This window comes from Mustela putorius, unplaced genomic scaffold (genome assembly GCF_011764305.1).
Source record: "Mustela putorius furo isolate JIRA1106 unplaced genomic scaffold, ASM1176430v1.1 tig00003962_pilon_pilon_pilon, whole genome shotgun sequence".
Classification (NCBI taxonomy): domain Eukaryota; kingdom Metazoa; phylum Chordata; class Mammalia; order Carnivora; family Mustelidae; genus Mustela; species Mustela putorius.
This window is the reverse complement of record NW_025422106.1, coordinates 13,487,200-13,514,737: the sequence shown is the minus strand read 5'-3', so window position 1 is coordinate 13,514,737 and position 27,538 is coordinate 13,487,200. Positions and strand designations below refer to the sequence as shown.

Below are 27,538 nucleotides of genomic sequence, written 5' to 3'. Positions count from 1 at the left end.
CCGGGCCTTAGACCCCTGGACCAGATGCGGACCTTTCCCAGGAAAATGTCCAAATTGCACAGTTAGATGTACACACATTCTTACAAGTACGAAAGTAATGTACACCCATGACTTTGTAAATATATTCACGGATTCCCGGCCCGTCCCCGGATTCCTGACTATGGAACGCTGCCCTATTATCTGGTCACCTCACCAACGGCACAAACATGCCCACACACGTTCCTCCCCGAGGGGCCATATCCCGCCTAAATGGAGCCGGCAGGACTTTGCCTGTGCAGAACTGCAACGGATTCTGCCCCATCTGCGTAGACGGCGCAGCGCAGAGTCGAAGATTCGTTCTGGACAGAGAGGAGGCACTCAGAGAGTAGCGACCCAGCCAGGAGCAGGGTCGTGAAGAGAAACCCTGTGGGGGCGGCGCTCGTTTGCAAGCTGGGTAAGGGAGCTGTGAAAGGACTGGCTTGGAAAAGTAGAAAAAGGTCGGGAGGCCAAACCCCTCTGGCCGGTTCCTAATCCGCAATGCTCCAAGCCATCAGGCTTAAATGCCAGGTCCAAGTGTGCAGCGACAAGGTGCCCTGTGACTGGGTGTGTGCAGTGGCTGGGCAGTGTTGCCTGGGTCACTGTGGGATGTGGGCTGCACGCGCCTACCACGCGGGCACAGGGCCCGCGCCGGCCGAACTCACCCACACTTATATAGGATGTGCGGGCAAGAGTTCCATCCATGTGTAGTTTGTGGTCCTTCTTGTCCTTTAGAAAGTGACCACCAGGAATCAGTCGGAGTGACAGCTCCCGAGCCCGATTCAAGGCAGGTGTGCGGCCGCTTCACTCACTTGGCGCGTTCCTGAAGTTGCGGCTCGCGCCGTGCACAGTGTGCACCACCGTACTGGGCGCATCACACGCGCGCGCGCGCGCGCGCGCACACACACACACACACACACACACACACACACCACGGGGCGGGGGAAATAGTGGGGCTGCCGAAGAACGAAGACTGGGGTGGGGCAGCGGATTCAACCACAGGTGCGCCCAGACACTCCGACCCCCACACTCGTTGCTCCGAACTACTGAACTTGAGAGACGTACGCTCCAGAGAAACGGAAACAAACTCTTAAGAACGCGGCATAGAGCGGAGAGAGGATGCCGCTGTTTAGGATGAGGGAGACTTGGGTCTCCGGTACCGGATGCGGCGAAAATTCGTTGGGTCGCGGGTCACGGATTTGGGAACCGGGATTGGCCCACGCCGTGCCGCCCGGTGCTCGACGGAAGATGCGCACACCTTCCTAGCCCCGAGCCTCTCCTGTCTGTCGGAGGGCTCAAGGCTGGATCTGGCGCAGACAGATACTGGGCTTAATTCAGGGCTTGCCAGGAACTCCACGTTCCTCCTGAGTCTTCCTAAGGGGTGGGGGGCTCGGGCTAGGGGGTCCCCGCGTTTCCCAAGAGCCAGGCCGCGTCCCACTCCCGCCCATGCCGGCCCCACCGGGGTTCTACCACCGCTCCACTCACCGGCTCCCGCCACCTGGGTTCGGCTCCAGGACCTCGGCCGCCCGCGCCTCCCGACTCGCCCGCCCACCGGCCTCTCTTTCCAGTCCCAGCAGGAGTGCAGGGGCCCCGGGCTGCGCTGCGGCCGAGAGCGGGGTCGGAGGCCAAGCTGGGGCGCGGGCCAGAGCGGCTGGGCCGCCAGGCGAGGGAGAAGAAGGGCGCCCCCTCTCCTCTCGGGGCCTTGTCAATGCTTTGCACTTGGAGCCTGCGTGCGGCTGGGGGTCCTTCCCCAGGGCTCTGGGACCCGGGCGCCCCCCGCCTCAGGCCCTTTCCGCGGGTCGGGTCGGCCCGCCGCGCTTTCCCGTCCCGGCGCAGGCAGCCGCGGGCGCCGGCGTCCGGGTGGGGGCCGGGGCAGGGGGAGGGGTCTCGGGGCCCGCTGGCCCGTCATTGGTTAATATTTTATTCTGTTGACATGTTTTCTTACTGCTGAGGCTTCCGACACCTTCTCCCCGGCACCCCCCCTCCCGGCCGGAGCTTGGCTTGAGCTGTCAAAACCCCGCCCCCGGAGACCCACAATTGGTCCAAAAAGCGTAAAATCAGCAATCAAGGGGGGCCTGGCTCGTTAGCGCAGGGGATCCGAGCAGGGCAGGACATGTGAGATAGTCACAGTTTTCCAGAGATCACGACAAGATCTAACCAGTCGCGCGTGGTCCCCGGCGCCGGAGCGGGCCAGCCCAGCCCAGCCCCGCGCAGAGCCCCCGCCACCCCCGCGCCTAGAGCCCCGCGCCCCTCGCCGTGCGTCGGACGGGGAGCCGGGAGGAGCCGCCGCCGCGCCTGCCACCCGGGTCGCCCTTCCTCCGCGCGCGCCGCCGCCCGGGCCGGGGGTCCGAGCCGCGCGCCCCCGGCCCCGGCCCCTGGGCGCCTGGGCCGGATGTCCCGATGAGAGAGCCGGCGCTGGCGGCCAGCGCCATGGCTTACCACCCGTTCCACGCGCCACGGCCGGCCGACTTCCCCATGTCCGCCTTCCTGGCGGCGGCGCAGCCCTCCTTCTTCCCGGCGCTCGCACTGCCGCCCGGCGCGCTGGCCAAGCCGCTGCCCGACCCGGGCCTGGCGGGGGCGGCGGCGGCGGCGGCCGCGGCAGCGGCGGCGGCCGAGGCGGGGCTGCACGTCTCGGCACTCGGCCCGCACCCGCCCGCCGCGCATCTGCGCTCGCTTAAGAGTCTGGAGCCCGAGGACGAGGTGGAGGACGACCCCAAGGTGACGCTGGAAGCCAAGGAGCTGTGGGACCAGTTCCACAAGCTGGGCACCGAGATGGTCATCACCAAGTCCGGGAGGTAGGGCGGCTGGCTGGCCGGCGGGCATGCAGGCGGGAGGGCAGGCTCGGGGACCCGACAGCACCCACAGGCGCCGACCCGGCCGCTCGCGGCTCCCGGCTCCGGCCAGGCGCCACGCTTAGCTCCCACAGACAACCAAGTTGACTTTTCTCATTTAGCAGTGAGCGAATTTTTAAAAACTAAAACACCAAAGTTACCCGAATGAAACAAAACGAAAACACGCTCCTAAATAATAGTCCCAACCTTTCTGAGTCTCAAAGCCGAGGAGGCCCCGCGGCTCGGCCCGGGCGGGTTCTCCGAGATCTCGGCTGCGGCTCCTCAGCCCTGGCGCTTGGCTCTCCTGCCTCCGGGTCTGGCTCTCCGAGCTCTGAGGAGATGCCGCATCTCCCGGACCGTCCTCTGACCCGGGAACCCAGAATGAAACTCACACCGTGCTAGGCCCAGGCTGGCCAGCGGATTCCAGCCCGCCATTCCGTTCTGGCAGTAAGCCCCAAGCGGGCCCAGCTGCAGCCTGACCTCGGCTGGGAGCCTTGTCCAGGCCCAAGGAGTGAGAAGCCCCCTACTCACACACTGCTCCAGCCTTAAACACTGAAGAAAATCACAGTCCCCAGCCCCTCCACCGTTCGACTCAACCATCAAGAATCCAGGCCTCAGGTTCACCCTCTTCCCCCGAAACGCAAGGTTCTCATTGGGCTGTAACCCAGTTCCCCAAGCAAACATCTTCTGGTTTTATTTTTGGCAGTTTCAGTCCCAGTGGGCATAACCCCCGAGTGAATTTGGGGGGAGATTCAAAAGAAGCAGGTGTATTTCTAGGGGGCCTGGGTTTTCTGGTCATCGACTTTCATCTCAGATGAGGGAGAAAGACAGTCACCAAACCTGAGGATATGAGGATAGGGCCCATGGGAAACCATATAATAAGAAAGGATTTGACCAGCGGAAATGGGCTCCCCCAGGAATAACAACCACAGGTGGGGTCTCCTGGGCAGTCATATGAGGGCAGAACAGCGACAACAGGGAAAAACCCACATGGGGAAGCTCCTGGCAGTAGTGTATGCCTGGAGAGTGGGGTCCTCAGAAATAAAACCGGGTTCCACGGAGTCTTCCCCTTTCCCTTTCTCGCAGGCGGATGTTTCCTCCCTTCAAGGTGCGAGTCAGCGGCCTGGACAAGAAGGCCAAGTACATCCTGCTGATGGACATTGTGGCCGCTGATGATTGCCGGTATAAGTTCCATAACTCACGCTGGATGGTGGCGGGCAAGGCCGACCCAGAGATGCCCAAACGCATGTACATCCACCCGGACAGCCCGGCCACAGGAGAGCAGTGGATGGCCAAGCCTGTGGCCTTTCACAAGCTGAAACTGACCAACAACATCTCCGACAAGCATGGCTTCGTGAGTCCTGGGCAGGCGCTGGGAAGAGGGTCGGACACTGCATCCGGCTCCGCAGGGGGTGGGGGCGGGAGAGCAGGCGCCCGGATTCCCCAGAGGGGAGCGCTGGCCGAACCCTCAGAGTGCCCCTGCTCAGGTCACTGCCCTGTGGCCCACGCTGGCTGAGCCTGGGCCCAGAGGGCTTCGCTCTGCAGGCCTGGGGAAGGAAGGGGTTGTGGGGCGGCAAGCTTCAGGCTGCTCACAATCTCGGCTGGGGTCCGGCCTTCCAAAGCTCTTCCTAGAGCCCAGTGGGAGGCAGGTGTGACCGGGACTCATTTGTGCAGCCTCTGGTCTTTAACTGCTGAGTTTGGAAGTCCCCTCCCGGACCTCAGCTTTTCTCCACCCTTCCCCTTGACCCATGTCCCCATTTCCCCCCCAAACTAGGAGATTCAAAAGTTAAACCAGCCCCCTTCACATCCTAAGACTCCTTTCCCTCCTTCTACAGGCAGATGCCCCACCAGGAGGAGAGAGTTTGGGGGTTCTCTCCGTTTCTTCCTGAGCCAGGCCCCGCAGTGAATGGGAGGGGGGAGTTGGGGCAAAAGGGACTACCCATTGTTGAGCCCCTGGAAGGTCCAAATCTTCTGTCCGTGGAGTTACTAGGGCCTTAGCAATGAGCCCAGGGAGAGAGGTTAAGAGTGGAGTTTTGTTGGGTTTTTATTTTGTTTTGTTTTCAATTGGGATAAATTTTTTAAGTGGAGAGAGAAAGAAACTGCAATAAAGAAAACTGAGGGGAAAAAATAGAAGAAAAAGAAATACAGGCAAGAAAAAGAGCAGAGAACACAGGAGAAAATCGCCATGGAGGGGGTGGAGGAGGCAGACGAAGAAAGAGACAGAGAGACTTGGAAAGTGGTGGGGTTCCCAGGAAGTAGAAATGCTGGGGCCAAAGGCTGGGGGCTGCCGACTGACCCGCACCCTCCCTACAGACGATCCTGAACTCCATGCACAAGTACCAACCGCGCTTCCACATCGTGAGAGCGAACGACATCCTGAAGCTGCCCTACAGCACCTTCCGCACCTACGTGTTTCCCGAGACCGACTTCATCGCGGTCACTGCCTACCAGAACGACAAGGTGCGCTGCGTGGGCAGCGGGCCCAGTCCCTGCACCAACCCCCCCTTACACCTGCAGGCTCCAAATCTTCACTCATTCCCCCCCCCCCAGCCCCCAGGACCCACCCTGCACCCTCACAGCTCCCTCCCCAGCACCAAGTCTTGCACTGTAAGCGCAGCACCCACTGAAATCCCCCAGGCTCCCTCCCAATTCCACCACAGGAACACAGAGGCTCCCCAGCGCGGAAACAGCTGGGCGCTCCTTGGGGTGGGGATGTTTACTTAGCAATTAGCAGAGACCCCAGACTGCGCAGACATTTTTACATTTTATTCGTTTATTTCTTGGCTCGGAGATGGGGATTTAAATGAAGAGAGGAAGCCGGAGGCAATCTGCCCTGGCTTTTCGGAGGCTGGGGAACCAGCGATAGGAACCTAGGGCCCAGAGGGCGGGACAGGTGACACAGGTTCCCAAAGACCTCCTCCCCCATCCGTCCAGGCCCTGAACCCCTTGGGAAGTGTTTAGAGACTTTTCCTTTAAGTTAAAGGGGTCTTTCTTCTTGCTGCCTTTCTACACTCTCTTTAGAGGGGCAGAGAAGACTCCCTCTGGGCCTGTGCCCATGTGTACCCCTCTCCGGAGAGTGTCCAAGTGCTCAACCGGTCATTCTTTTTGTCTTTGTGAAACGATGTGTATGCGGGTAGGCGGGCAACATTTTGGGTGTGGAGGTGTGTGGATTCCGTGGCACGTGTTTGTTTTGTCTGTGTGTACTTGCGTGTGCGCGGGCCCGTGAGTGTGATTTGCGCCTGTGGCGTGGACCAGCATGTGCTCTGCTGTCCCTTTACGCGCCTCCTACGCCGGGTTTGTTTAACCTGAGTGACCGAGCGGGCCCGGGTGCATGCTTAGGCAGATCCCGACTCTGCGCACAGCTCTGGGCTTGTGTGTGCAAGATAAGAGAATACGCCTCGAATGAAGTTTTTGGAGGAGGAGAGACCCTGTGGCTTCCCGCGAGGTCCGCCAGCCGGCCTCACCTCGCCTTCTGTCTTGGGGCGTCCTGTGCCAGGCGGGCGGGGACCAGGGGGACCTTCGCCGGGCTATCCTCCGCGCCGGCAGCCTCTGACCTCGGGGTGCCCCAGGCCAGGCTGGAGGAGCCGCTTCCTGACCTGACGCCGCCTCCTCGGTCCCCCGCAGATCACGCAGCTGAAGATCGACAACAACCCGTTCGCCAAGGGCTTCCGCGACACCGGGAATGGGCGGCGGGAGAAAAGGTGAGGGGCGAGCCGGGCGGCTCTGGGGAGGGTGCCTGAGCTAGCAGGCCGCGGGGTTGTGCGCGCGCCTCTGACCCGCTCCCTCCGCTCCTGCCCAGGAAGCAGCTGACGCTGCCATCCCTGCGCCTGTACGAGGAACACTGCAAGCCCGAGCGCGACGGCGCGGAGTCGGACGCCTCGTCTTGCGACCCCGCCCCCGCGCGGGAACAGCCACCCTCCCCGGGGTCAGCGCCTAGCCCCCTGCGCCTGCATCGGACCCGAGGTGAGGAGTGATCGGACCGGGGGTGGAGGAAGGGCGGAGGGGAGGCCCTCCTCCGGGGGCCCGGTTGGTTCTTTGCTGAGCGTCGGGTAACCGGGTAACCGTACGGCCTGGGGGAAGCGTCAGCACTGTGACTGGGTAGGGGCACCCGACCCAGGCCTTCCCTGGGAGGGTGGTCCCCGATAGCTAGAAGATCTGGCTGGACTCCGAGCCAGGCCCCGGGCGCTGTGTGACTCTGGGAGTGAGTTTCCTTACATGGCTCAGTGTCTCCAGCAGTAAATACGGGGCCTTAAATTAGGTGACCTGCAACTGCCCCCTGCCCGACGAGGAGCTTGAAGCTCCTCGGACGTGGCTTTCCTGAGAGCCGGCCTTTCCCAGTCTCTCCGACCTGGCCCAGATGCCGGGGGAGGCCTCGCGGGTGTATCTTCCCGGGCCCCTGTGACCTCGCGCGTCCTCTCTTCCGCAGCCGAGGAGAAGTCGTGTGCCGCGGACAGCGACCCAGAGCCGGAGAGGCTGAGCGAGGAGCGCGCGGGGCCAGCGCTAGGCCGCAGCCCGGCCCTGGACAGCGGCAGCCCCCCTCGCTTGACCGAACCTGAGCGCACCCGGGAGCGGCGCAGCCCGGAGAGGGGCAAGGAGCCGGCCGAGAGCGGCGGGGACGGCCCGTTTGGCCTGCGGAGCCTGGAGAAGGAGCGCGCCGAAGCGAGGCGGAAGGACGACGGGCGCAAGGAGGCGGGCGAGGGCAAGGAGCCGGGCCTGGCGCCGCTGGTGGTGCAGACGGACAGTGCGTCCCCCCTGGGCGCCGGACACCTGCCGGGCCTGGCTTTTTCTGGCCATCTGCACGGGCAGCAGTTCTTCGGGCCGCTGGGGGCCGGCCAGCCGCTCTTCTTGCACCCGGGACAGTTCGCCATGGGCCCCGGAGCCTTCTCCGCCATGGGCATGGGTCACCTGCTGGCCTCGGTGGCAGGCGGCGGCGGCAGTGGTGGAGGAGGCGGGCCAGGGACCGCTACTGGGCTGGACGCAAGCGGGCTGGGTCCCGCGGCCAGCGCGGCAAACACCGCCGCGCCCTTCCCTTTCCACCTCTCCCAGCACATGCTGGCATCTCAGGTAAGGCCTGTGATCGGGAGGGAGAAAGAGCGAGGTGGGCATAGGGCCTGAGGGTGCCATGGGCGCTCTGAGTTCAACTGGCAATGACTCTGTCCTGGGGAGACCCAACAGACACTCTCCAGGATGCCTAGATTCAGGGGAGACTAAGACTGTAGGTCTAGGGTCTGGCCAAGCACTGTTTCTTACTTGTGTCTGACTCTCAACAAATCCCTGACCCTCTTTGGGGTTCCTTCCCTATGCCTCAAGCATTAGAGTGGCACCCATTAGAGTCTTCCTCTGACAGACTGGATTTGCTTCTGACTTTGGTGAAGGCCGCTTTCCTGGCCTCAGGACACTTCTCTTGGAGGCAAAAGCTCTTGGCTCACTGTCAGTCCCTGAAAGGCTATGATGCCTGGAAAAAGGGAGTAGAAAAATTTGCAATATTTTCTGAACAACTGACGGCCACAGAGACCCACCTCTCAGATGCCTCTGGCTACTTTCAAGTCCTCTAGGAAGTCCTCTGACGTGACAAAGGACAGGGCTGGGCTGTTCCTTCCCCCCATTTTGGGTCTCCCAGCTCCTTCAGCCACAAATCTCAGGAAAGAGGGGTTCAGTTCCCCAGGTCCAGGCTGAAATTCTGAGCTCCCAGGGGAGACTCTGAAACTGGCCAGCAGCAAAATGTGGAGATCCCATGGGGAGAGCGGCCTCTTTGGTTGTTTGGGTGGAATATTCCCTGTGGAAAGATTTGGAATCTCTACATTCATTTTCTTCCCTCTGAGGTTTCTGGCAAATTGAATCCTTGAGATCTTATCTTAAGGGAAGGAAAATAGGAGTTCAGGTCTGAGAAGACTCCTTTGGTTCTGAAGCAAATATTTTTAAGGGGGGAGGTGAGGGGTTTCTGAAATGGGTTTTTAACAGAGCTCAGTGTTAGGGATGTGTGGAGTGAGTGAAGCGCTCACATCACGTGTGTGTGGCTCTGAGATGGCCAGGAAGCCTCGGGGAAAATGGAACGTAGGGCCTGGAGGTTTAACCTGGAGGTTTAACCTGGAGGTTTAACCTGGAGGTTTAATCAAACCTGGAGGTTTGATTCTGTGTGTATGTGAATGCCCCCTCCCCAGCATGGGCGTCTGAGAGGTCGTGCAGAAGTCAGGCCTTCCAGATACAGCCTGGGCCACAGGTGCAGGGCCAGGTGGAGAATACCCAGCACTCAGGAGGCTTCATGCTAGTGGTTAAGTTCCTGAGCCAGGGTAGCCTGCCCCTAGCCCTCAGGTAGAGCCAATTTTGGGGAGATCTGAAGCCTCCCTCCTTCCTCCCCACCTGAGATGCCAGGACTGAATGCCCAGTAGAATTGACCTTCTCGGGAAGGATATTTGCTCATTCCTGACTAAGCGACTTCTTTCCTTCTCCCTGCCTGAGCCAGGCCTGAGGCTCCCTGGAAGCCCAGCGCAACCAGCCCCTGCACTCCTCCCCATATCTCCATACTCCGGGGAGGGAGCCATTATCTCAAAGGTCAGCTAATCCAAAAGTCAGGCCTCATGGACTCAGACGGGTGTTTGTCTGGGGTTTCCTGGCTACTGTGCTCTCCACAGGCAGACTTTGCATTCCTTCCTCAGCTGCCACTGAGGAGCCGCCAGGAGTTCTCTGTAGAATATCCAGGCGAGTTTATAAACGGATTGGCATCTATGCTCTTCTGGTCCAGGCAGGAGATCCCTGGGCAGGCAGGCAGGTAAAAGGAGAATTTATAGGGCTCCTCCCCTCACCTGCCTGTGCTTCCTCAGTCCTTTGCGGGCACCTCCAGAAAGAAGGGCTGGGGAAGACAGTGTTCGAAGTGAGCAGAACTTCCCAAGACAGCCAAATCTGCCTGCTTGCCACCTGGCTCTCTGCCTGCCCAGTTTCCTGCCTCCAGGCCTTTGCCCATGCTAGTGCAGCCACCTGGCGTGTCTTTCCCTCACTCTTACTGTAATACCTGGCCCAGAGCTTGATGGCGCCAGACCTTTGCATCATACTCAGAAGTGAGCGCCCTTCTAACAGGGGTTGGCCTAAGCACACCGGCTCATGCCTACCTGTGCTGCTTGGGGTTCAGGTTCTGGGAGCTCTGGGCTTATATTCCTAGAAACGTAGGGCAGGAATGGCTGGTGGTAGCACCACCCCCAGCACCGAGCTTACCCTCGGAACACCTCCGGCAGGATGCCTAACCCTTGTCTTGTTCTGTTTCTTTCAGGGAATCCCAATGCCCACTTTCGGAGGCCTCTTCCCCTACCCCTACACGTACATGGCAGCTGCTGCGGCCGCGGCCTCTGCTTTGCCCGCCACCAGTGCTGCGGCCGCAGCTGCCGCCGCCGCAGGCTCCCTGTCCCGGAGCCACTTTCTGGGCAGTGCCCGGCCCCGCCTGCGTTTCAGCCCCTACCAGATCCCGGTAACTATCCCGCCTAGCGCCAGCCTCCTCACCACTGGGCTGGCGGCGGAGGGCTCCAAGGCTGCAGGCGGCAACAGCCGGGAGCCCAGCCCCCTGCCGGAGCTAGCTCTCCGCAAGGTTGGGGCCCCTTCCCGGGGGGCCCTATCACCCAGCGGCTCAGCCAAAGAGGCGGCCAGTGAACTGCAGAGCATCCAGAGACTGGTGAGTGGGCTGGAGAGCCAGCGAGCCCTCTCCCCCGGCAGGGAGTCGCCCAAGTGAGGGGGCTGCCCAGCTGCTCCACTGCCACGCAGACCTCCCGGGCTGCCTGCCCCTGCTGCTTGGGACGTGTACAGCACAGAATGGGTATTTATTTAAATAAAGGAGCAAAAGCAGGCTGCAGCAGCCGGAATAGAGGCCCGACCAGCCATCCGGGGCCTGGGACATTTCCCTGGGCCTCACAAGGAATCCGGCTGCCGGGAACACAGTCGCTTAGGAACCACTGGTCACGGTCCAGATCTGCTCCAGTGTCAAGGTGGTATTGGCCAGGGGCCCCTCTGGGTCCTCCAGCGCCGTGGGGAGGCCTCGTCCTCCCGCCCATCTGTCTCTTCCAGAGCCAGAAGGTGCAGGAGTCAGGGATGGGAGCCTGGGAGAGAAGCCCAGAGCCCCTAGTCTTGGGCCTGGACCACTTGAGAATCTGCAGTGAGGGATGCTGGGCTCAGTGAAGACTGAAGTCAGTGTAGACTTGAGCTGGGAGGGACCTGTTCTTTTAGTCCTCCCACTCTTTCCCCCTCAAAAGAGAGGCGCCCCTCCCACCCCTGGACCAGTGGAGGGAGTGGCACTTAGGCCTTGAGTCTCCAGGGGGGGAAAAAAAAGATATTTATGAAATAAATGGTAATTTGTGTAAATAAGCTTTAAGGTTCCCAGAATATGCAAATTGGTATTAATTTATTCAAAGGTGTACATTGCTGTGTACATAATATCTAGAGATTAATTCATAGCATTTAAATTTTCTTTTCATTTTACATGAGCATCTATATTGTACAGGGCTGGTTGGGGGCGGGGGGGGGGTCCTTGGCTGCGGGAGAAGCCCCGACCCCTGGAAGAACTCCCACCCGCCAGCCCCTCGGCTCCCCTCCCCACCCCCCACGCCCGGGCTTTGCTCGCCAGGCCCGCGGGCTCCACCTCAGGTTTTCACTTTTCGCTACGGAGCGAGACGAAAAGACAAAAACGCGAGAAAACAATAAAACGCTGCAATGCGAAGTGAACGGCGCTGTGCGCTCTGTGGGGCGCGTGGGGCAGGGGGCGCAGAGAGCGCGTAGGGAGGGGCTGGGGGCGGGGACAAAACGTTCGGCGCCCCCTGCTCGGCAGCAGCTGCACCCCGGGGGCGGCAGCGGGCTGGGGCTGCGGGCGGAGCTGCGAGGCCGGGCGGCGCCGGCGAGGGCCGTGGGCTGGGCCGGGAGGCGCCGAGCAGCTTCGAGCCCCCCGTTCTTCGCGCGCGGGCAGCCTCCCGGGCCGGGGGCCGGGCTCCCTCTGCTGGCCACTCGCCTCTGGCCGCCGCCCCAGCCACTCCGCACGGGGATTCTGGGCTCCCTCTCTGGGGCTCCGGAGTGGAAACGCGTGCCCTTTTAGTGCCTCTGGGGTGCTGGAGCTGGGAAGATGGCTGCACCCTATGCCCTCTCTCCCTTTAAGGAGCTTGGCCAAGATGCACCCCAAACCGCAGGCGCTAGAATCCTTTTCCATCTCTCTGCCTCCTGAACCTCAAAAAGAAATAAGTCTCAGGACGCCTGGCTGGCTCAGTGGGCAGAGCTTGCGACTCTTGATCTCGGGGTCCTGAGTTCGGACCCCTGTGGGTGTAGAGATTAGCAAAAAAGAAGAGGAAAGAAACATTTCTCCTTGTCAGGGTTGTTGACTAGAGTGGCAGAATCTAACCTGAGAGTTTTCCCGTCTAACTCATCTAGATGTTTCTTCAGGGTGTGGGGAGTGTGGGTCCATAGGCTACTACCTCTCCTGCCTCAGTTTTCCCTGGTATAATAAAGGGCTCGGCTGGGGTGTCCCTGGGAGTCCCACCGTGTTTGTCTCCCATCAGGCACGTTCTTCCCCGTGGCCTGCTTCTGCACGGACAGCTGCTGCCCATCCTCTGAGCTCACTTGTGCTTCATTCAGCCAACAGGTGTCTCCAGTCCCAAATCCTAGTAGGGGTGGGAGATGGGCGGTCTCTCCTTTAACCCACCTTTGGGTCTATTGATGCGTCATGGGGCAGCCATCTCCTTCCCAGCCTCCCCTTTAAGCCTTGGGAGTCCGTGCAGCCCAGGACGAACACACTGCCCACCTAGGGCACTTTGGGGGCGGGAAGCACGGGTCCCCAACTCACCAGGAACACCAGGAATGGTGAGATGAAGGACGGGTGAAGGTGGAATTGGGATCGACGGTATCCAGGCCTCCAAGTGCCGTGGACACCTCCGTGGGCCAACGCACCCGCAAGGAAAGAAAACCATGCCCGCCTCTCCCAGGTAGGAAGCTGGACCCAGGCTACGCTGAATTCGGTGAGAGATTTGGCCAGTGAGAGCGTGAAAGGGCGCAGAAGCCAGTCCCAAGCCCCCAGAGGGTGAGTGGGCTGCTTCTTTCCGGTCTCTGACCTTTCGCAGGCAGGACACAGAAGGGTTTGCCCGGAACGGGGCGGGGCAGAGAGACCCCTTTCTCAGCTCAAGTAGAATCCCTCGTGGCAGTGTGCTTATTCGAGGTCTCTTTGGGTTCGAAACGCCTCTCAGATTCGAAGAGCGGGGGCGCGTTCACTTCTTCCGGGTACTCCCTGCACGTCTAGGAAGGGAAATCGGCGAGTGCTCAGCAGGATGCTGACGCCAGGGGGCAGCACCGACCTCAAGCCGCGTTAGGGGCGGGGTGCGGAGTGGGGAACTCCAGGAGGGTCGCTGCCAACGCTAGGCGGGGCGGCCGGGTTGCGGCCGCATTCTCGAGGTGCGGTTGCCGCAGGACTCCATATGGGGTGGAGTGATACTGCAGGGCCTCGAGGGCCCCAGGCTCTGAGTGTTTGGGGAGTGGCCCCCCATACTCCCACCGGCAAGTCTCCTCCCGGAGTCGCCCTCGCGGCGCTCCACTGGGTCGGAGCTGCGGAAAGTTGAGTCCACCTGAGTTTGGCTGCGGAAAGCCGGCCGCAGGGCCTTGTCCCAGGCAAAGACCAGGACGCTCCCTGGCCCAATTAAGCCGACCACCTCCCCTTGCCTCACATCCCTCATTGTTCCTGGGGTCGCCAATTAGCCCAGGCGCCTCACATCTCGCCGCTCTGGTGTCCCAAGGACTTAACCCTTGTGGGCCTGGCACCAGGGGCCCTAGACGGCAGAATGGCTAGTGCGCGGATATGTGCGGGGGGCGTGTTTGGGGTGATGGGCTTTGAGGGGTCGCTGCGGGGTCGTGTGCGTTGAGACTGTGGTGTCAGAGAGGGAACTGTTCTTGTGGGTGCGAGATGGTGAGCATGACTCATGGGATCTTGGAGACCGGGGATGTGGGTATGGGGGCTCTGTGAGACCCCTGGCGGCCAAGCAGCACGGATCTCGAGACCTGGAGCTACTCACTTCGTTTTTGGTTAATCTGAGTCTCCCGAGTCCCTCTAGCCATTCTTTTGCCCCCATCCCCACTCACGCTGCGGCGGAGGAAACGTACAGCATTAGGAGCCTGGCCCTGCCTGCCACCCAAAGGCGCTGAGCTGGGGTCCGCCTCCCCCGCGTATCGTGAACGCCCACTCAGGGCATCCCTTGGAGCTGGAAGGCAACGTTCAGCTTCTTGCTGCCAGGACACACACAGGTGAACGCCTTGGCTCGAGTCCTTCCATCCCTTTCCCCAGATACTGGATGGTTCGAGGGACTGAGTCTGGATGAGACCGAAGTCTAAATGCTGAGCCTGCCTTTCTTCCCAGCTTTGGGAAATACCCTAAATCCAATCCCACTCTTTTCTCTCCTTTGGCGACCTGGTTCTCAAAGTTTGGAGCACCAGCCCAGCAGGCAGGGTCCGGCGAGGGGCCGAGCACTCGTGTTCTAGGGACTGGACAGCAGAGGGAAGACCGTTGCGCGCCCGGGGAAGAAGGCAAAGGGAGCGGAACCTGAGCCCCAGGTCCCTTGGGGCACTCCCCAGCGAGCACCCTCGGGAGTGCAGCCTAGTCACTCCTCGGTGAATGCGTTGATGCCCATGGCGGATTCTGGGATTCTGATTTGCTCTTGGAGCTCCTTTTGGGCTCTGGGAGGGTCAGATTTGCTCGCCGCACCCCATATCTCCTCCAAAGCACCTGGCTCTCAGAGCCCACCGCCGCTCTTTTCCCGGCTCCTCACCTGGGTATCTTCCGCAACCTTCCGCCCAAAGCAAACCTGCTGCTTGCCGGGTCCACGAGCCGCGACAACTCCCCGAGTGCCCACGAGATGGCGCTCCAGGCCAGGGGCCAGACCGCGGCCGGACAGCCAGCCCCAGACTAGAGCCAGCGGTGGACATTGAGATCCGCCGAGATGGGCACGAAGACAGAGCCACAGACTGACGTTGATCCAGGCCTAGAGACGGGCACAAGCATCAGATGGACCAAGAGGCTCCGCAGAGCCCCACTGGGACTGTGGTGGGACTGTAGACACACGGACACGAGCCAGGCTTCTTCCCTTCCCCTTGGGACTGTCCTGCAGTGCCAGCTCTCTGGCCTGCAAGACCCTGGCTGCAGAACCGCCCGGCCACCTTCTGAGTGCTCCGCTGGGCTGGGGCCTTCTCGAGGTCCCGACTCTGGCCTTCCACGCCTCTCAGAAGTGGGGTTCCGGGCTTGGATCCTCCGCTGCATGCCTGACAAACTGCTTTGGCCTGCAGGGCCCACTGGACGGTGCAGCTGTGCGAGATAGGAGGCTGCGGTGGCTCAGGGGCCCAAGGGCGGGATCCAGCGCTCCTCCGCCCAGAAGTCAGCCTAAACTCCTTCCTCCACCTTCCCTCTGTGGTCTTCAAGGTCGAGTGCAAGGTGGAGCGCAGAGGGGTGGGGGAAGATGCAGGATGGGGCCCCTGGGGTGAGCCCTGCAGAGTTGCTCTGGTGACCTGCGGTAACCCCTGGGTGTCAGAAGCCTTGGGGTAGCTTTGGGGCTGCATTATTCCAGTGAGAGGTGGTGGTGGGGAATGGGGACCGCACAGTGGTCAGCGTGAGAATTTGTCCCTTGGGTTAAAAGCCACCAAGGCTCTGGGTCAGGTTTGAAGGGAGAGGGGAAAGGTGTGAGGCCAGATTGCTAGGTTGATTGGGGGGTGGGGAGAGGCTTTGGAAGCCTGATTCCAGTTGACCCTTATGCCCCTGGATGAGCTCTGGCACTCTGGGAGATTATCTCCTTTATTATTAACTAAAGGTGCATAGCTAGAAAGCAGCCCAGTCCACAGCAGCTAGGGTGGTTTCCAGCAGGACACAGTCATCAGCTTGTTGTGACCCAAGCCAGGTGTCTTTCCTGCACTAGACTTCCAGCTCTTTCCTCTTCAATGTCTAATACAGGATAGAATCAAACCTCTGGTGCTTCAGTAGTTATCTATACATTCATCTACCGCTGGCAGGGGAGATAGGTACAAGGCTAAGCTCTGGCTCTAGCTGGGCGACCTTGGACAATGTGACTTTTTGTCTGGCTTCAGAATCCTCTTCCTGAGAATAAGGAGTTTGGGCCAAAATCACGTTATCTGTGAGTGACCCGTCGACCTGGGTCCAGTTTCCAGGGATCCCCAGTCTCCACTTCATACCACAGGCAGGGGCTAGACTTCTATTTAGTGTTTAAGGAACTCAAGCCTGAGGGGTGCTGCTGTTGCTGTGGAGCTTGGTGTGGGGGCGGGGCTGGTGGCCAGGATGAATTCCCAGTGGGGGAAGTGCATTCCAGGTCCTGAAAGCCTCAGGGAAGACGCTGGCTCCAGCTGCCTCCACCCCTTGTGGGACGTGGTTATTTCTTCCCTTACTTTCCACCTTGGAGCCAACTGTAGGTGAGGCACAGACTGGTGGGGGGACATGACTTGGCCACCTGGCACCAGTGTGTGGAGTAGTGTGACTTCTTTCTAAAGAGACCAAGGGACACCAGGGGAGGACATTCTCAGCCCATGTTGAAGGATGCCCCCCCCAACCTGGGATACCTGGGGGACTAATTCCTTACCTGTGTGGAAGTTTCTGTTTAAAGCACTTGCACCCATGGGCCCCGCTGAGTCCTCGATGGCAGGGTGTTGGCTGTGAATCCCCATTTCAGGGATGAAGACACTGAGGTTCAGAGAAATAAAGGGAGATGCCTCAGGCTGTCCAGCGAATAAAGGAAGAGGTCTTTCACAGTCCCATGGGCCTGATCCTTGGAAATGTGAGCTGATAAGGGATCAGCTTGCCTGATCAGTCAGGATCAGCCTCTGCTGGGCAGGGGCAGAGAGGCTGGGCAAATGCCCTCTGGCCCAGCAGGTGGCGTGTCCATGAAAGACGCCTCCGCCTCCGGACTTGGAGGCTCCCTGCCTCGCATGCCCAGCAGGACCTGCCAGGGAGGCCAGTGGGGGTGGGGAAGAAGGGGGACACAGAGACTTCTGTGTGAAACAATAGCAAGGGTGTCCATGGGTTACCTGAGATGTCACCTGGCAAGGGCTTAGCTCAGGCATGGCTCAGGTTTGCTTTCCTTATTATTGATTTCCATCCCAAAGAGAAAAAGATATCCTCAGGCCCTAAGGGGAGGAGGTAATGGGAGGAGCTGCGGAGTCCCCACTGTGTGCTTCACACTGGGCATACATTTTCTTATTGGTTCTTGGCATTGGGCAGTGGGTATGATGATTCCCATTCTACAGAGGAGAAAACCAAGGCTTGGACATACCTGAGGTCACTCAGCTGCTAAGACGCGGGTCCAGAGCCACACCCAGGTCTGCCTGTCCCCAAGCCCATGTTCTTTCCTGGAGACCTGATTTCCCGCTCTACAGAACCTGAGGCTTCTGAGTCCCATCAGGCTTTTGGCCCAGCCCCACATGGCAGGCTCCTATGGAACTGGTGCTTCCTCAGCCCTGGTGTGGCTGGCCCGTTTCTTCACCCTGCCCCAACTTGGGGTCTTATTCCCTTCTTCGAGGGGCTGTCTACCCTTCCAGCTTTGGCCTCCCGTGACTGTCCTCCTGTGTTCATGGCAGTTCTAGTTTTATTACTGATATCATGAGTTCTGAGAAACCCCTTAGAAGTCACCCAGTAGGCACCCTACCTTCTACCTTTCACACACAGACCCTCCCCAATGGATTCCTTCTAGAGACATCCATGCTTGCACACCCATGGAGACTCACGCGTAGCGAGCTAACACCCACCCCCACACAGACATACAGATGTATCCATGTATGGACCCCCCCAGGCACACTCATTTAACAACATGCACAAACACAGATGTACACACACACATACACAGACATGCACACTCGCAGGGACACACATGCACATAAACAAGCAGAGATATGCCTACACAAGGCGCCTGGTGGTTTTCCCTGGAGAAACAGCTTCTCCAGACTATGAGGCTCCTGTGCCCCCCTCCCAACCCCTGTTTGCTGGAGCCATGCACATTCCCACCCCACCCTACCCTTCAGCATGGCCACATCTGCTCTGGGAAGGGCTATATTTGTTTAAGGTCTGTCTCCTATAACAGCCCCTCAAGGCGGGGCTGGTGTCTGTTTGGCTTATTGCTATGTCCCCAGACGTAAAACTGCTTAATAAACACATGACTAGCATACATAAAGCATTTGCTGAACGAATGAATGAATGAATGAATGAATGAAATACACCCTTTGGAAGCAGGGCCCACACCTGGTCCCTCCAGGATATGCTTGTCCAAGCCCTGACCCAGAAGCCCCCGCTCCAAGTCTACTTGGCATTGGCCAGAGGGCCCCTGAGGGCCAACAGGGGCTCCTTTCTGTCCTGAGGAACCGAGTCCCAGGGAGGGTGTACATCTTGTGTGAGGATTTGCCTCTGCAGGAAAGTACTCCAGACTGCTGTAGTCTGAACTTCTGTATCATCCCAAAATTCATTGCCAAGGTGCTGGTATGAGGAGGTACAGCTTTGGGGAGGTAATTCGGTCACAAGGACAGAGTCCTCATGATGGGATTAGTGCTGTTATAAAAGCAACTCTTCCCACCACGTGAGGATGCAGTGACACATCTGCCACCCAGAAGAGGTTCCTCATCTGCCCCACTGGCCCTCTGATCCCAGACTTCCAACCTCCAAAACTGTGAGAAATAAATGTGTGTGGTTTCTCAGGTACCCTGTCTGTGGTATTATGTTATAGTGGCCCAAGGGGACTGAAGACCCCCTATACCCAAGCCCTCCCAGCCCTCACCCCTTCTGAGAGGCTCTGGGGCCCTCTGGACTTTGGGTCTTTGCTGCTGCTGAGCCCCTGCCTTGAGTAACAACCTTCCCCACCACCCCCAACTCCTGGTGAGCCTCTCCACCCAGAGCCCTGAGAGTCACAGCAGGCCTGCCTGCCCACAGTTCCTGCCAGCCAGGACCTTCCTGAAACAGGGATGAGACGGGGTCACTGCCCTATTTAAAGGCTGCCCAGGGAGGCACCTGGGTGGCTCAGTTGGTTAAGCGTCTGCTTTCAGCTCAGGTCATGATCTCAGGGTCCTGGGATCGAGCCCCACATCGGGCTCCCTGCTTTGTAGGGAGTCTGCTTCTCCCTCTGCCTCTGTCCTCTGCTGTGCTGTCTCTCTTGCTCAGAAAAAAAAGTAAGGAAGGAAAGGAGGAGAGAGAGAAGGAAGAGAGGAAGGAAGGAAGGGAAAGAAAGGGAGAGAAAGAGAGAAAGGAAGGAAGGACGGTGGGTTTCCCATGATCTTGGAGTCCAGAATGCTCAACCTGGCAGTGAGTTCTGCCTATGAACCCCACCGTGCCCCCCATTCCCCACCCCCACCCCAGGGCTCTACCCTCACTGCCTGCCTACCCAGGTCTAGGTTAACCTTGCCCCTGTGGCCTTGTGTCCTTCTCACACTCACACATTCTTCTCTCTGCCTGGAATTTCTTCCTGTCTTCCTTCAAAACTTGGCCCACTGCACCCTTCTCCAGGAAGCTTCCCCTGGACCTTCTCCTTTCTGGGCAAGGGGCCCGAACACCATGTTTTATAGCTGGTATTCAGGGAATGGGTGACCTGGGCTCATCATTGTACCCCTCCCCCTTTGCTTCCTCTGCAGGGAGATAACAGGACCGAGCTCATGGGGGGTTTTGGCTGAGATGCTATTTGGAAAGTGAATGCTGCCCCTCTGCTCCCCTCCTGAAGAGGCGCCTAGCGGCTCCTGGGATGGGGTCCTAGGGGCCATCTGGAGACAGTGCCAATTCCCCTCTGTCCTGGGCAGCACCCAGGGGCCAGCCCACCAGAATTAGGTGACCCCTCCTGCACTGGAGGCCAGCACAGGCCAATGAGACCTGGCCTCCTGGGGCGACAGGTTGTTAAGTCGCTGAGTCTGGGGAAGGAATGTGGCCTAGACTTCAGGGCCTGTATGTTGGGGTGTCTGTGGTTGAGGACCGAGCCCTCACAGGGGACTGTGCTGCTGCAGAGAAATCCTGAGGGCCATGAACGCCAGTACACATGCCCCTCAATGGGGCCTCCTCTGTCTCCTGCAGAACCCAGGCCCAGGGAAGGGGTGTTTCTTGCTGGAGGATGGTTTGCTGATGACCTGACTAGATCTGCCGGGCCTATGAGCCTCCTGGGCCATGAGGCAGTGGCAACCTCTTACCACTAGATGGGGATCTGGAGTTGTACGGGCCTAGAGTCTGGGGCTCCAGCTTCTGCTGCCCACAGTCCCGGCCCCTCCTGCCTTAGGCCTGTTTCAGATCAAGGGTTCCCAACCTGCCTGTTGCCTCTGGGGGAATCCACGCCTCCTTCCTGTGCCGCCATTCTAATTTCTGGCTAGGTCCTGCTGCCCAGGCAATGACACTGAGGGAAGCGAATGACCATGGCCCTTGTGCAGCCAGAGCTCTGAGTTCAAATTCCAGCTGCACGTCTCGCTCTGTGGCTTTGATCCCTTGAGCCTCACGTGTCATTTCTTAAAAAAAAAAAGACTTATGTACACTTTGTCTGCAAAGGGCAAGAGGAAATGTGGGGCTCCCTGATTGCCCCACAGAGAGGGTGGGGAATGGTTATTGCTCAGGTCCACAAAACATCCTGACCCAGGAGGAGGGACCTGATATGAGGAATTTGAGTGCCAAGGTAGGGGGTCATGGAGGGTAGGGAGGGAACACTGAAACAAGATGGGGCCAGGGAAGGTGGTCCCCATTTGACTCTCCCAAGGAAGCATGGCCTGGTCCCCTTCTTTAGGTTGTCTGTAGGCAGGCATAGGATAGAACTTGGCAGGGGTCACCTCCCTGGCTCAGTGGGTGGAGTGTGTGATTCTTGATCTCAGAGTTGTAAGTGTGAGCTCCTTCTTGGGTGTAGTGATTACTTAAAAATAAAATCTTTTATTTATTTATTTTTAAAGACTTTACTTATTTATTTGAGAGTGAGAGAGCACAAGCAGGTGCAGAGAGGCAGAGGGAGAAGCAGACTCCTCACTGAGTGGGGAGGCTGATGCAGGACTCAGTCCCAGGACCCTGTGGTCACGACCTGATCCCAAGGCAGATGCTTAACCAACTGAGCCACTGAGGCACCCCCAAATAAGTTTTTAAAATTAACGTATAATGTATTGTTTCAGGGGTACAGGTCTGTAAATCATCAGTCTTACAAAAGTCACAACACTCACCATAGCACATACCCTCCCCAATGTCCATCACCCAATCACCCTATCCCTTCCCAGCAACCCTCAGTTTGTTTCCTGAGATTAAGAGTCTCTTAAAGTTTGTCTCCTTCCCTGGTCCCATCTTGTTTCATTTTTCCCTCCCCGCCCTCCACGACTCCTGGCACTGGCACTCAAATTCCTCATATCAGGGAGATCATATGATAATTGTCTTTCTCTGATTGGCTTATTTCACTCAGCATAATACCCTCTAGTTCCATCCACATGGTTGCAAATGGCAAGATTTCATTTCTTTTGATGGCTGCATAGTTTTCCACTGTGTATATATACCACATCTTCTTGATCCATTCATCTGTGGGTGGACATCTAGGTTCTTTCCATAGTTTGGCCATTGTGGACACTGTGCTATAAACATTGGGGTGTATGTGCCCCTTCGGATCACTACATTTGTATTTTTACGGTAAATACCCAGTAGTGCAAATACTGGGTCATAGCGGAGCTCTATTTTCAACTTTTTGAGGAACCTCCATGCTGTTTTCCAGAGTGGCTGCACAAGCTTGGGTTCCCACCAACAGCATGGGAGGGTTTCCCTTTCTCCACATCCTTGGCAACGTCTGTAATTTCCTGACTTGTTAATTTTAGCCATTCTGACTGGCATGAGGTGGTATCTCATTTTGGTTTTCATTTCTATTTCGGATGCTGAGTGATGTGGAGCACTTTTTCATGTGTCTATTGGTTATCTGTATGTCTTCGTTGCAGACATGTCTGTTCATGTCTTCTGCCTGTTTCTTGATTGGATTATTTGCTCTTTGGGTGTTGAGTTTGATAAGTTCTTTATAGATTTTGGATACTAACCCTTTATCTGATATGTCATTTGTGAATATCTTCTCCCATTCTGTCAGTTGCCATTTGGTTTTGTTGACATTTCCTTTGCTGTGCAAAAGCTTTTGATCTTGACAAATTCCCAATAGTTCATATTTGCCCTTGCTTCTGTTGCCTTTGACAATGTTTCTAAAAAGAAGTTGCTGCGACTGAGGTTGAAGAGGTTGCTGCCTTTGTTCTCCTCAAGGATTTTGATGGACTCCTGTCTCACACTGAGGTCTTTGTTCCATTTTGGGTCTATTTTGTGTGTGGTATAAGGAAATGGTCCAGTTTCATTCTTCTGCATGTGGCTATCCATTTTGCCCAACACCATTTGCTGAAGAGACTGTCTTTTCCCCATTGGACATTGTTTCCAGCTTTGTTGAAGATTAGTTGACCATAGAGTTGAGGGTCCATTTCTGGGCTCCCTAATCTGCGCATTGATCTAGGTGTCTATTTTTGTGCCAGTACCATACTGTCTTGATGATTAAAGCTTTGTAATAGAGCTTAAAGTCTGGAATTGGGATGCCACCAACTTTGGACTTCTTTTTCAACATTCCTCCAACTATTCAGGTTCTTTTCTGGGTCCATATAAATTTTAGGATTATTTGTTCCATTTCTTTGAAAAAAGTTGTTGGTATTTTGATAGGGATTGTGTTAGACATGTATATTGCTCTAGGTAGCATAGACATTTTCACAATATTTGCTCTTCTAATCCATGAGCTTGGAATGTTTTTCCATTTTTTTGTGTCTTCCTTAATTTCTTTCATGAGTACTCTATAGTTTTCTGATACAGACTCTTTACCTCCTTGGTGAGGTTTATTCGTAGGTATTTTACGGTTTTGGGTGAAGTTGTAAATGGGATCAACTCCTTAATTTCTCTTTTTTCAGACTTGGTGTTGGTGTATAGAAATACAACTGATTTCTGTGCATTGATTTTATATCCCAACACTTTCCTGAATTCCTGTGTAAGTTCTAGCAGTTTTGGAGTAGAGTCTCTTGGGTTTTCCACATGAAGTATCATATCATCTGCAAAGAGCGAGAATTTGACTCCTTCTTTGCCAATTCAGATGCCTTTTCTTTCTTTTTCTTGTCTGATTGCTGAGGCTAGGACTGCTAGTACTATGTTGAATAGCAGCAGTGAGAGTGGACAGCCCTGCCATGTTCCTGACCTTAGGGGAAAAGCTCTCAGTTTCTCCCCATTGACAGTGATATTCACAAGAAAGGATGCTGTACTTTATCAAATGTTTTTTCAGCATCTACTGAGAATATCATAGTGTTCTTGTTCTTTCTTTTATTAATGTACTGTATCACATTGATTGATTTGTGCATGCTGAATCGACCTTGCAGCCCAGGAACAAACCCCAGGTCGTGGTGAATAATCCTTTTAAGGTACTGTTGGATCCTTTTTGTTGAGAATTTTTGCATCTGTGTTCATCAGGGATATTGGTCTGTAATTCTTTTTGATGGGTTCTTTGTTTGGTTTTGGGATGAAGGGGATGCTGCCCTCTTAAAAAGTTTTTGGAATTTTTCCTTCCATTTCTATTTTTTGGAATAGTTTCAGGAGAATAGGTATTAATTCTTCTTTAAATGTGTGGTAGACTTCCCCTGGGAAGCCATCTGGCCCCAGGCTCTTGTTTTTTGGGAGATTTCTGATGACTGCTTCAATCTCCTTACTGGTTATGGGTCTGTTCAGGTTTATTTCATCCTGAACAGTTTTGGTAATGTATATGTCTCTAGGAATGCATCCATTTCTTCCATATTGTCAAATTTATTGGTCTATAGTAACTCATAATATGTTCTTACAATTTTTTGTATTTCTTTGGTGTTGGTTGTGATCTATTCTCTTTTATTCATGATTTTTTAAATTTGGGTCCTTTCTCTTTTCTTTTGGTAAGTCTGGCCAGGGGTTTATGAGGCTTATTAACTCTTTCAAAGAATGAGCTCCTAGTTTTGTTGACCTGTTCTATGGTTCTTTTGCCTTCTATTTCATTGTTTTCTGCTCTAATCTTCATTATTTCTCTTCTGCTGGATTAGGCTTTCTCCTGCTGTTCTTTCTCTAGCTCCTTTAGGTGTAGGGTTGGGTTGTATACTTGAGACCTTTCTTGTTCCTTTAAAAGACTTGTAAGCACGTATACTTTCCTCTCAGGTCCATCTTTGCTGTGTCCCAAAGATTTTGAACAGTTGTGTTTTCATTTTCATTTGTTTCCAGGAATTTTTTCAATTCTTCTCTAATTTCCTGATTGACCCACTCATTCTTTAGTAGGAACCTCTGTAGCCTTCATGTGTATGAGTTCTTTCCACATTTCCTCTTGTGATTGAGTCCTAGATTCAGAGCATTGTGGCCTGAAAACATCCAGGGAATGATCCCAATCTTTGGTACCAGTTGAGACCTGATTTGTGACCCAGGATGTGGTCTCTTCTGGAGAATGTTCCATGTGCACTAGAGAAGAATGTGTATTCTGTAGCTTTGGGATGGAATGTTCTGAATATATCTGTGATGTCTATCTGGTCCAGTGTGTCATTTAAAGCCCTATTTCCTTGTTGATCTCTTGCTTAGATGATCTATCTATTTCAGTGAGGGGGTGTTAAAGTCTCCTACTACTATTGTATTATTGTCAATGTGTTTCTTTGATATGGTTATTAATTGGTTCATATAATTGGCTGCTCCCATGTTAGGGGCATAGATATTTAAAGTTCTTAGGTCTTCTTGTTGGACAGACCTTTTAGTGTCCTTCCTCATCTCTTATTATAGTCTTTGGCTTAAAAGCTAATTTATCTAAGAATTGCCACCCCAGCTTTCTTTTGATGTCCATTAGCATGGTAAATGGTTTTCCACCCCCTCACTTTAAATCTGGAGGTATCTTTGAGTCTAAAATGACTTTCTTGCAGACAGCATATCAATGGGTCTTGTTTTGTTGTTGTTGTTGATTTTGTTTTTTATCCATTCTGATACCCTGTGTCTTTTGATTGGGGGTATTTATCCCATTTACATCAGGGTAACTATCAAAAGGTATGAATTTAGAGCCATTGTATTGCCTATAAGGTGACTGTTATTGTATATTGTCTCTGTTCCTTTCTGGTCTGTTACTTTTAGGTTCTATCTTTGCTTAGAGGACCCCTTTCAATGTTTCCTGTAGGGCTTCAGTATTTGGAAATTCTTTTAGTTTTTGTTTGTCCTGGAAGCTTTTTATGTCTCCTCCTATTTTCAATGACAGCCTAGCTGGATATGGTATTATTGGCTGCATATTTTTTTTGTTTAGTGCTCTGAATATATTATGCCAGTCCCTTCTGGCCTGCCAGGTTTCTGTGGATAGTTCTGCTACCAGTCTAATATTTCCACCCATGCATGTTACGGACTTTGTTTCTCTTTGTCACTTAGACTTGTAAGATTTACTATTAGATGACAGGGTATGGACCTATTTTTATTGATTTTGAGGAGGGTTCTCTGTGTCTTCTGTATTTTGATGCTTGTTCCTGTCACCAAATTAGAGAAGTTCTCTGCTATAATTTGCTCCAATATACCTTCTGGCCCTCTCTCTTGTCTTCTGGGATCCCAATTGTTCTAATATTGTTTTGTCTTATGGTATCACTTATCTCTCGAATTCTCCCCTTGTGGCCCAGTAGTTGTTTACCTCTCTTTCTCTCTTTTTCATTTTTTAAAATTTATTTTTTTTTCAGTGTTCCAAAGTTCATTGTTTATGCACCACACCCAGTGGTCCATGCAAACATGCCCTCCTTAATCCCCACTACCAGGCTCATCCAACCCTCCATCCCCTCCTCTCCAAAACCCTCAGTTTGTTTCTCAGAGTCCACAGTCTCTCTTGGTTTGTCTCCCCCTCCGATTTCCCACAACTCACTTCTCCTCTCCTTCTCCCAGTGTCCTCCGTGTTTTTCCTTATGCTCCACCAGTAAGTGAAGCCATATGATAATTGACTCTGCTTGATTTACTTCACTCAGCATAATCTCTTCCAGTTCTGTCCATGTTGATACAAAATTGGGTATTCATCCTTTCTGATGGAGGCATAATACTCCAGTGTATATATGGACCATATCTTCTTTATCCATTTGTCTGTTGAATGGCATCTTGGTTGTTCCCACAGTTTGGCGACTGTGGCCATTGCTGCTATGAACATTGGGGTACAGATGCCCCTTCTTTTCACTACATCTGTATCTTTGGGGTAAATACTCAGTCTACCTTGCACGAGTTAGAATGGCCAGATCAACAAGAATGTAAACAACAAGTATCGGAGAGGATGTGGAGAAAGGGGAACTCTCTTACACTGTTGGTGGGAATGCAACCACTTTGGAAAATAGTGTGGATATCCCTTAAGATATTCTCCATCATTTGGTCTTCTATATTACTAATTCTCTTTTCTGCCTCATTTATCCTAGCAGAAAGAGCCTTCATTTTTTTTAATTGTACCTCATTAATAGCTCTTATGATTTTAACTTGGCTAGATTTTAGTTATTTTATTTCTCCAGAAAGGGATTCTCTAGTATCTTCTCTGCTTTTTTCAAGCCCAGCTAGCATCTTGATAATTGTCATTCTGAACTCCAGTTCTGACATATTACTAATGTCCATATCAGTTAGGTCTCTAGCCATCAGTACTGCCTCTTGTTCTTTTTTTTCTTTTTTTTTTGAGGTGTTTTTTTCCACCTTGTCATTTTATCCAGATAAGAATAGATGAAAGAGAACAAAATATTAAAAGGGTAGCAATGATCCCAGAAAATATATTCTAACCAAATCAGAAGAGACCCAGAACTAGGAGGAGAAGAAAGGAGAGGGGAAAAAAAATTATATATGTGTGTGTATGTGTGTGTGTGTGTGCATGCACATGCATATATACATACATATATACATACATGGCCACACACTTGATTTTTAGTATATTTTGGTCAGTTAGAAGAAACTGCCTCCCTAAATTTTAAAGAAAAACCTAAAATACATAGAAAAATAAGGGTAAACACGATGAAGGGATAGAATATGATTGTAAAGATGAAAATTTAAAAGGTAAAAGGAATTTATAAAAAGTTAGTTGAAAAGGGCGGGGGGAGAGAATGTGATCAGGCCAGAAACTAGAACAAAGCCATATGCTAGATTTGTGGTATATTTTGACCTGTTAGAAGAAACTGTATCCCAAAATTTTAAAGAAAGAAAAACTTACATGTATATAAAAAAACAAGGTTAAATACAATGAAGGGATAGAATATAACAAGGAAAACTTTAAAAGATTTTTAAAAAGGTATTGATAAGATAAAATAATTTAAAAAGGTTAAAATAAGAGGAAAAAAAATTTTAAATAGAATTTTTAAAATTTTAAATATTTAGCTTTAAAAGAGAAAGAGCCATGAATTCTATGTGTTGCTTTCCCCTAGCTCTAGAGTTCCACAGTTCTCATTGTTGGTGAACTTGGTCTTGGCCAGATGATCTTGGTGATCTTTTGGGGGATGGACCTGTTGTATTGATTCTCACATGTCTTTGCCCAAGGTGGAACTGCACCACCCTTGTCAGGAGCCAAGCTAAGTAATCTGCTTGGGTTTGCTCTTGGCAGTGTTGTTCCCTGAAAGCTTTCCATACAGCTTTGGAGGATGGAAATGAAGATGGTGGCCTCCCAATCTCCAGCCCCATAGAAGCTGAGAGCTCGGGCCCTTACTGCTCAGTGTGCTCTCAGAGA

At 54.3% G+C, this 27,538-nt stretch overlaps 1 protein-coding gene across 2 annotated transcripts; it reads left to right on the top strand.

Annotated features, from left to right (window-relative positions):
* The first annotated feature begins 2,141 nt into the window (after window positions 1-2,141).
* Window positions 2,142-11,544, top strand: TBX2 (T-box transcription factor 2). Of its 2 annotated transcripts, XM_045070197.1 has the most exons (8): window positions 2,142-2,810; window positions 3,933-4,200; window positions 5,160-5,306; window positions 6,471-6,547; window positions 6,646-6,809; window positions 7,273-7,910; window positions 10,111-10,164; window positions 10,216-11,544. In XM_045070197.1, the coding sequence occupies exons 1-8, from the start codon at window positions 2,416-2,418 to the stop codon at window positions 10,561-10,563; spliced, it is 2,091 nt and encodes a 696-aa protein (XP_044926132.1). In that variant the 5' UTR covers window positions 2,142-2,415; the 3' UTR covers window positions 10,564-11,544. The 2 variants fall into 2 exon arrangements, with proteins under 2 accessions (XP_044926132.1, XP_012908921.2); XM_013053467.2 differs by having other exon boundaries at window positions 10,111-11,544.
* The last annotated feature ends 15,994 nt before the right edge of the window (window positions 11,545-27,538 follow it).

Bases quoted from the DNA above. Each gene is read 5' to 3' on its own strand.
- TBX2 (XM_013053467.2), top strand. From the start codon at position 2,416: ATGAGAGAGCCGGCGCTGGCGGCCAGCGCCATGGCTTACCACCCGTTC. The intron at 2,811-3,932 runs GTAGGGCGGCTG...CCTTTCTCGCAG, and splicing joins GTCATCACCAAGTCCGGGAG to GCGGATGTTTCCTCCCTTCA. The intron at 6,810-7,272 runs GTGAGGAGTGAT...TCTCTTCCGCAG, and splicing joins GCGCCTGCATCGGACCCGAG to CCGAGGAGAAGTCGTGTGCC.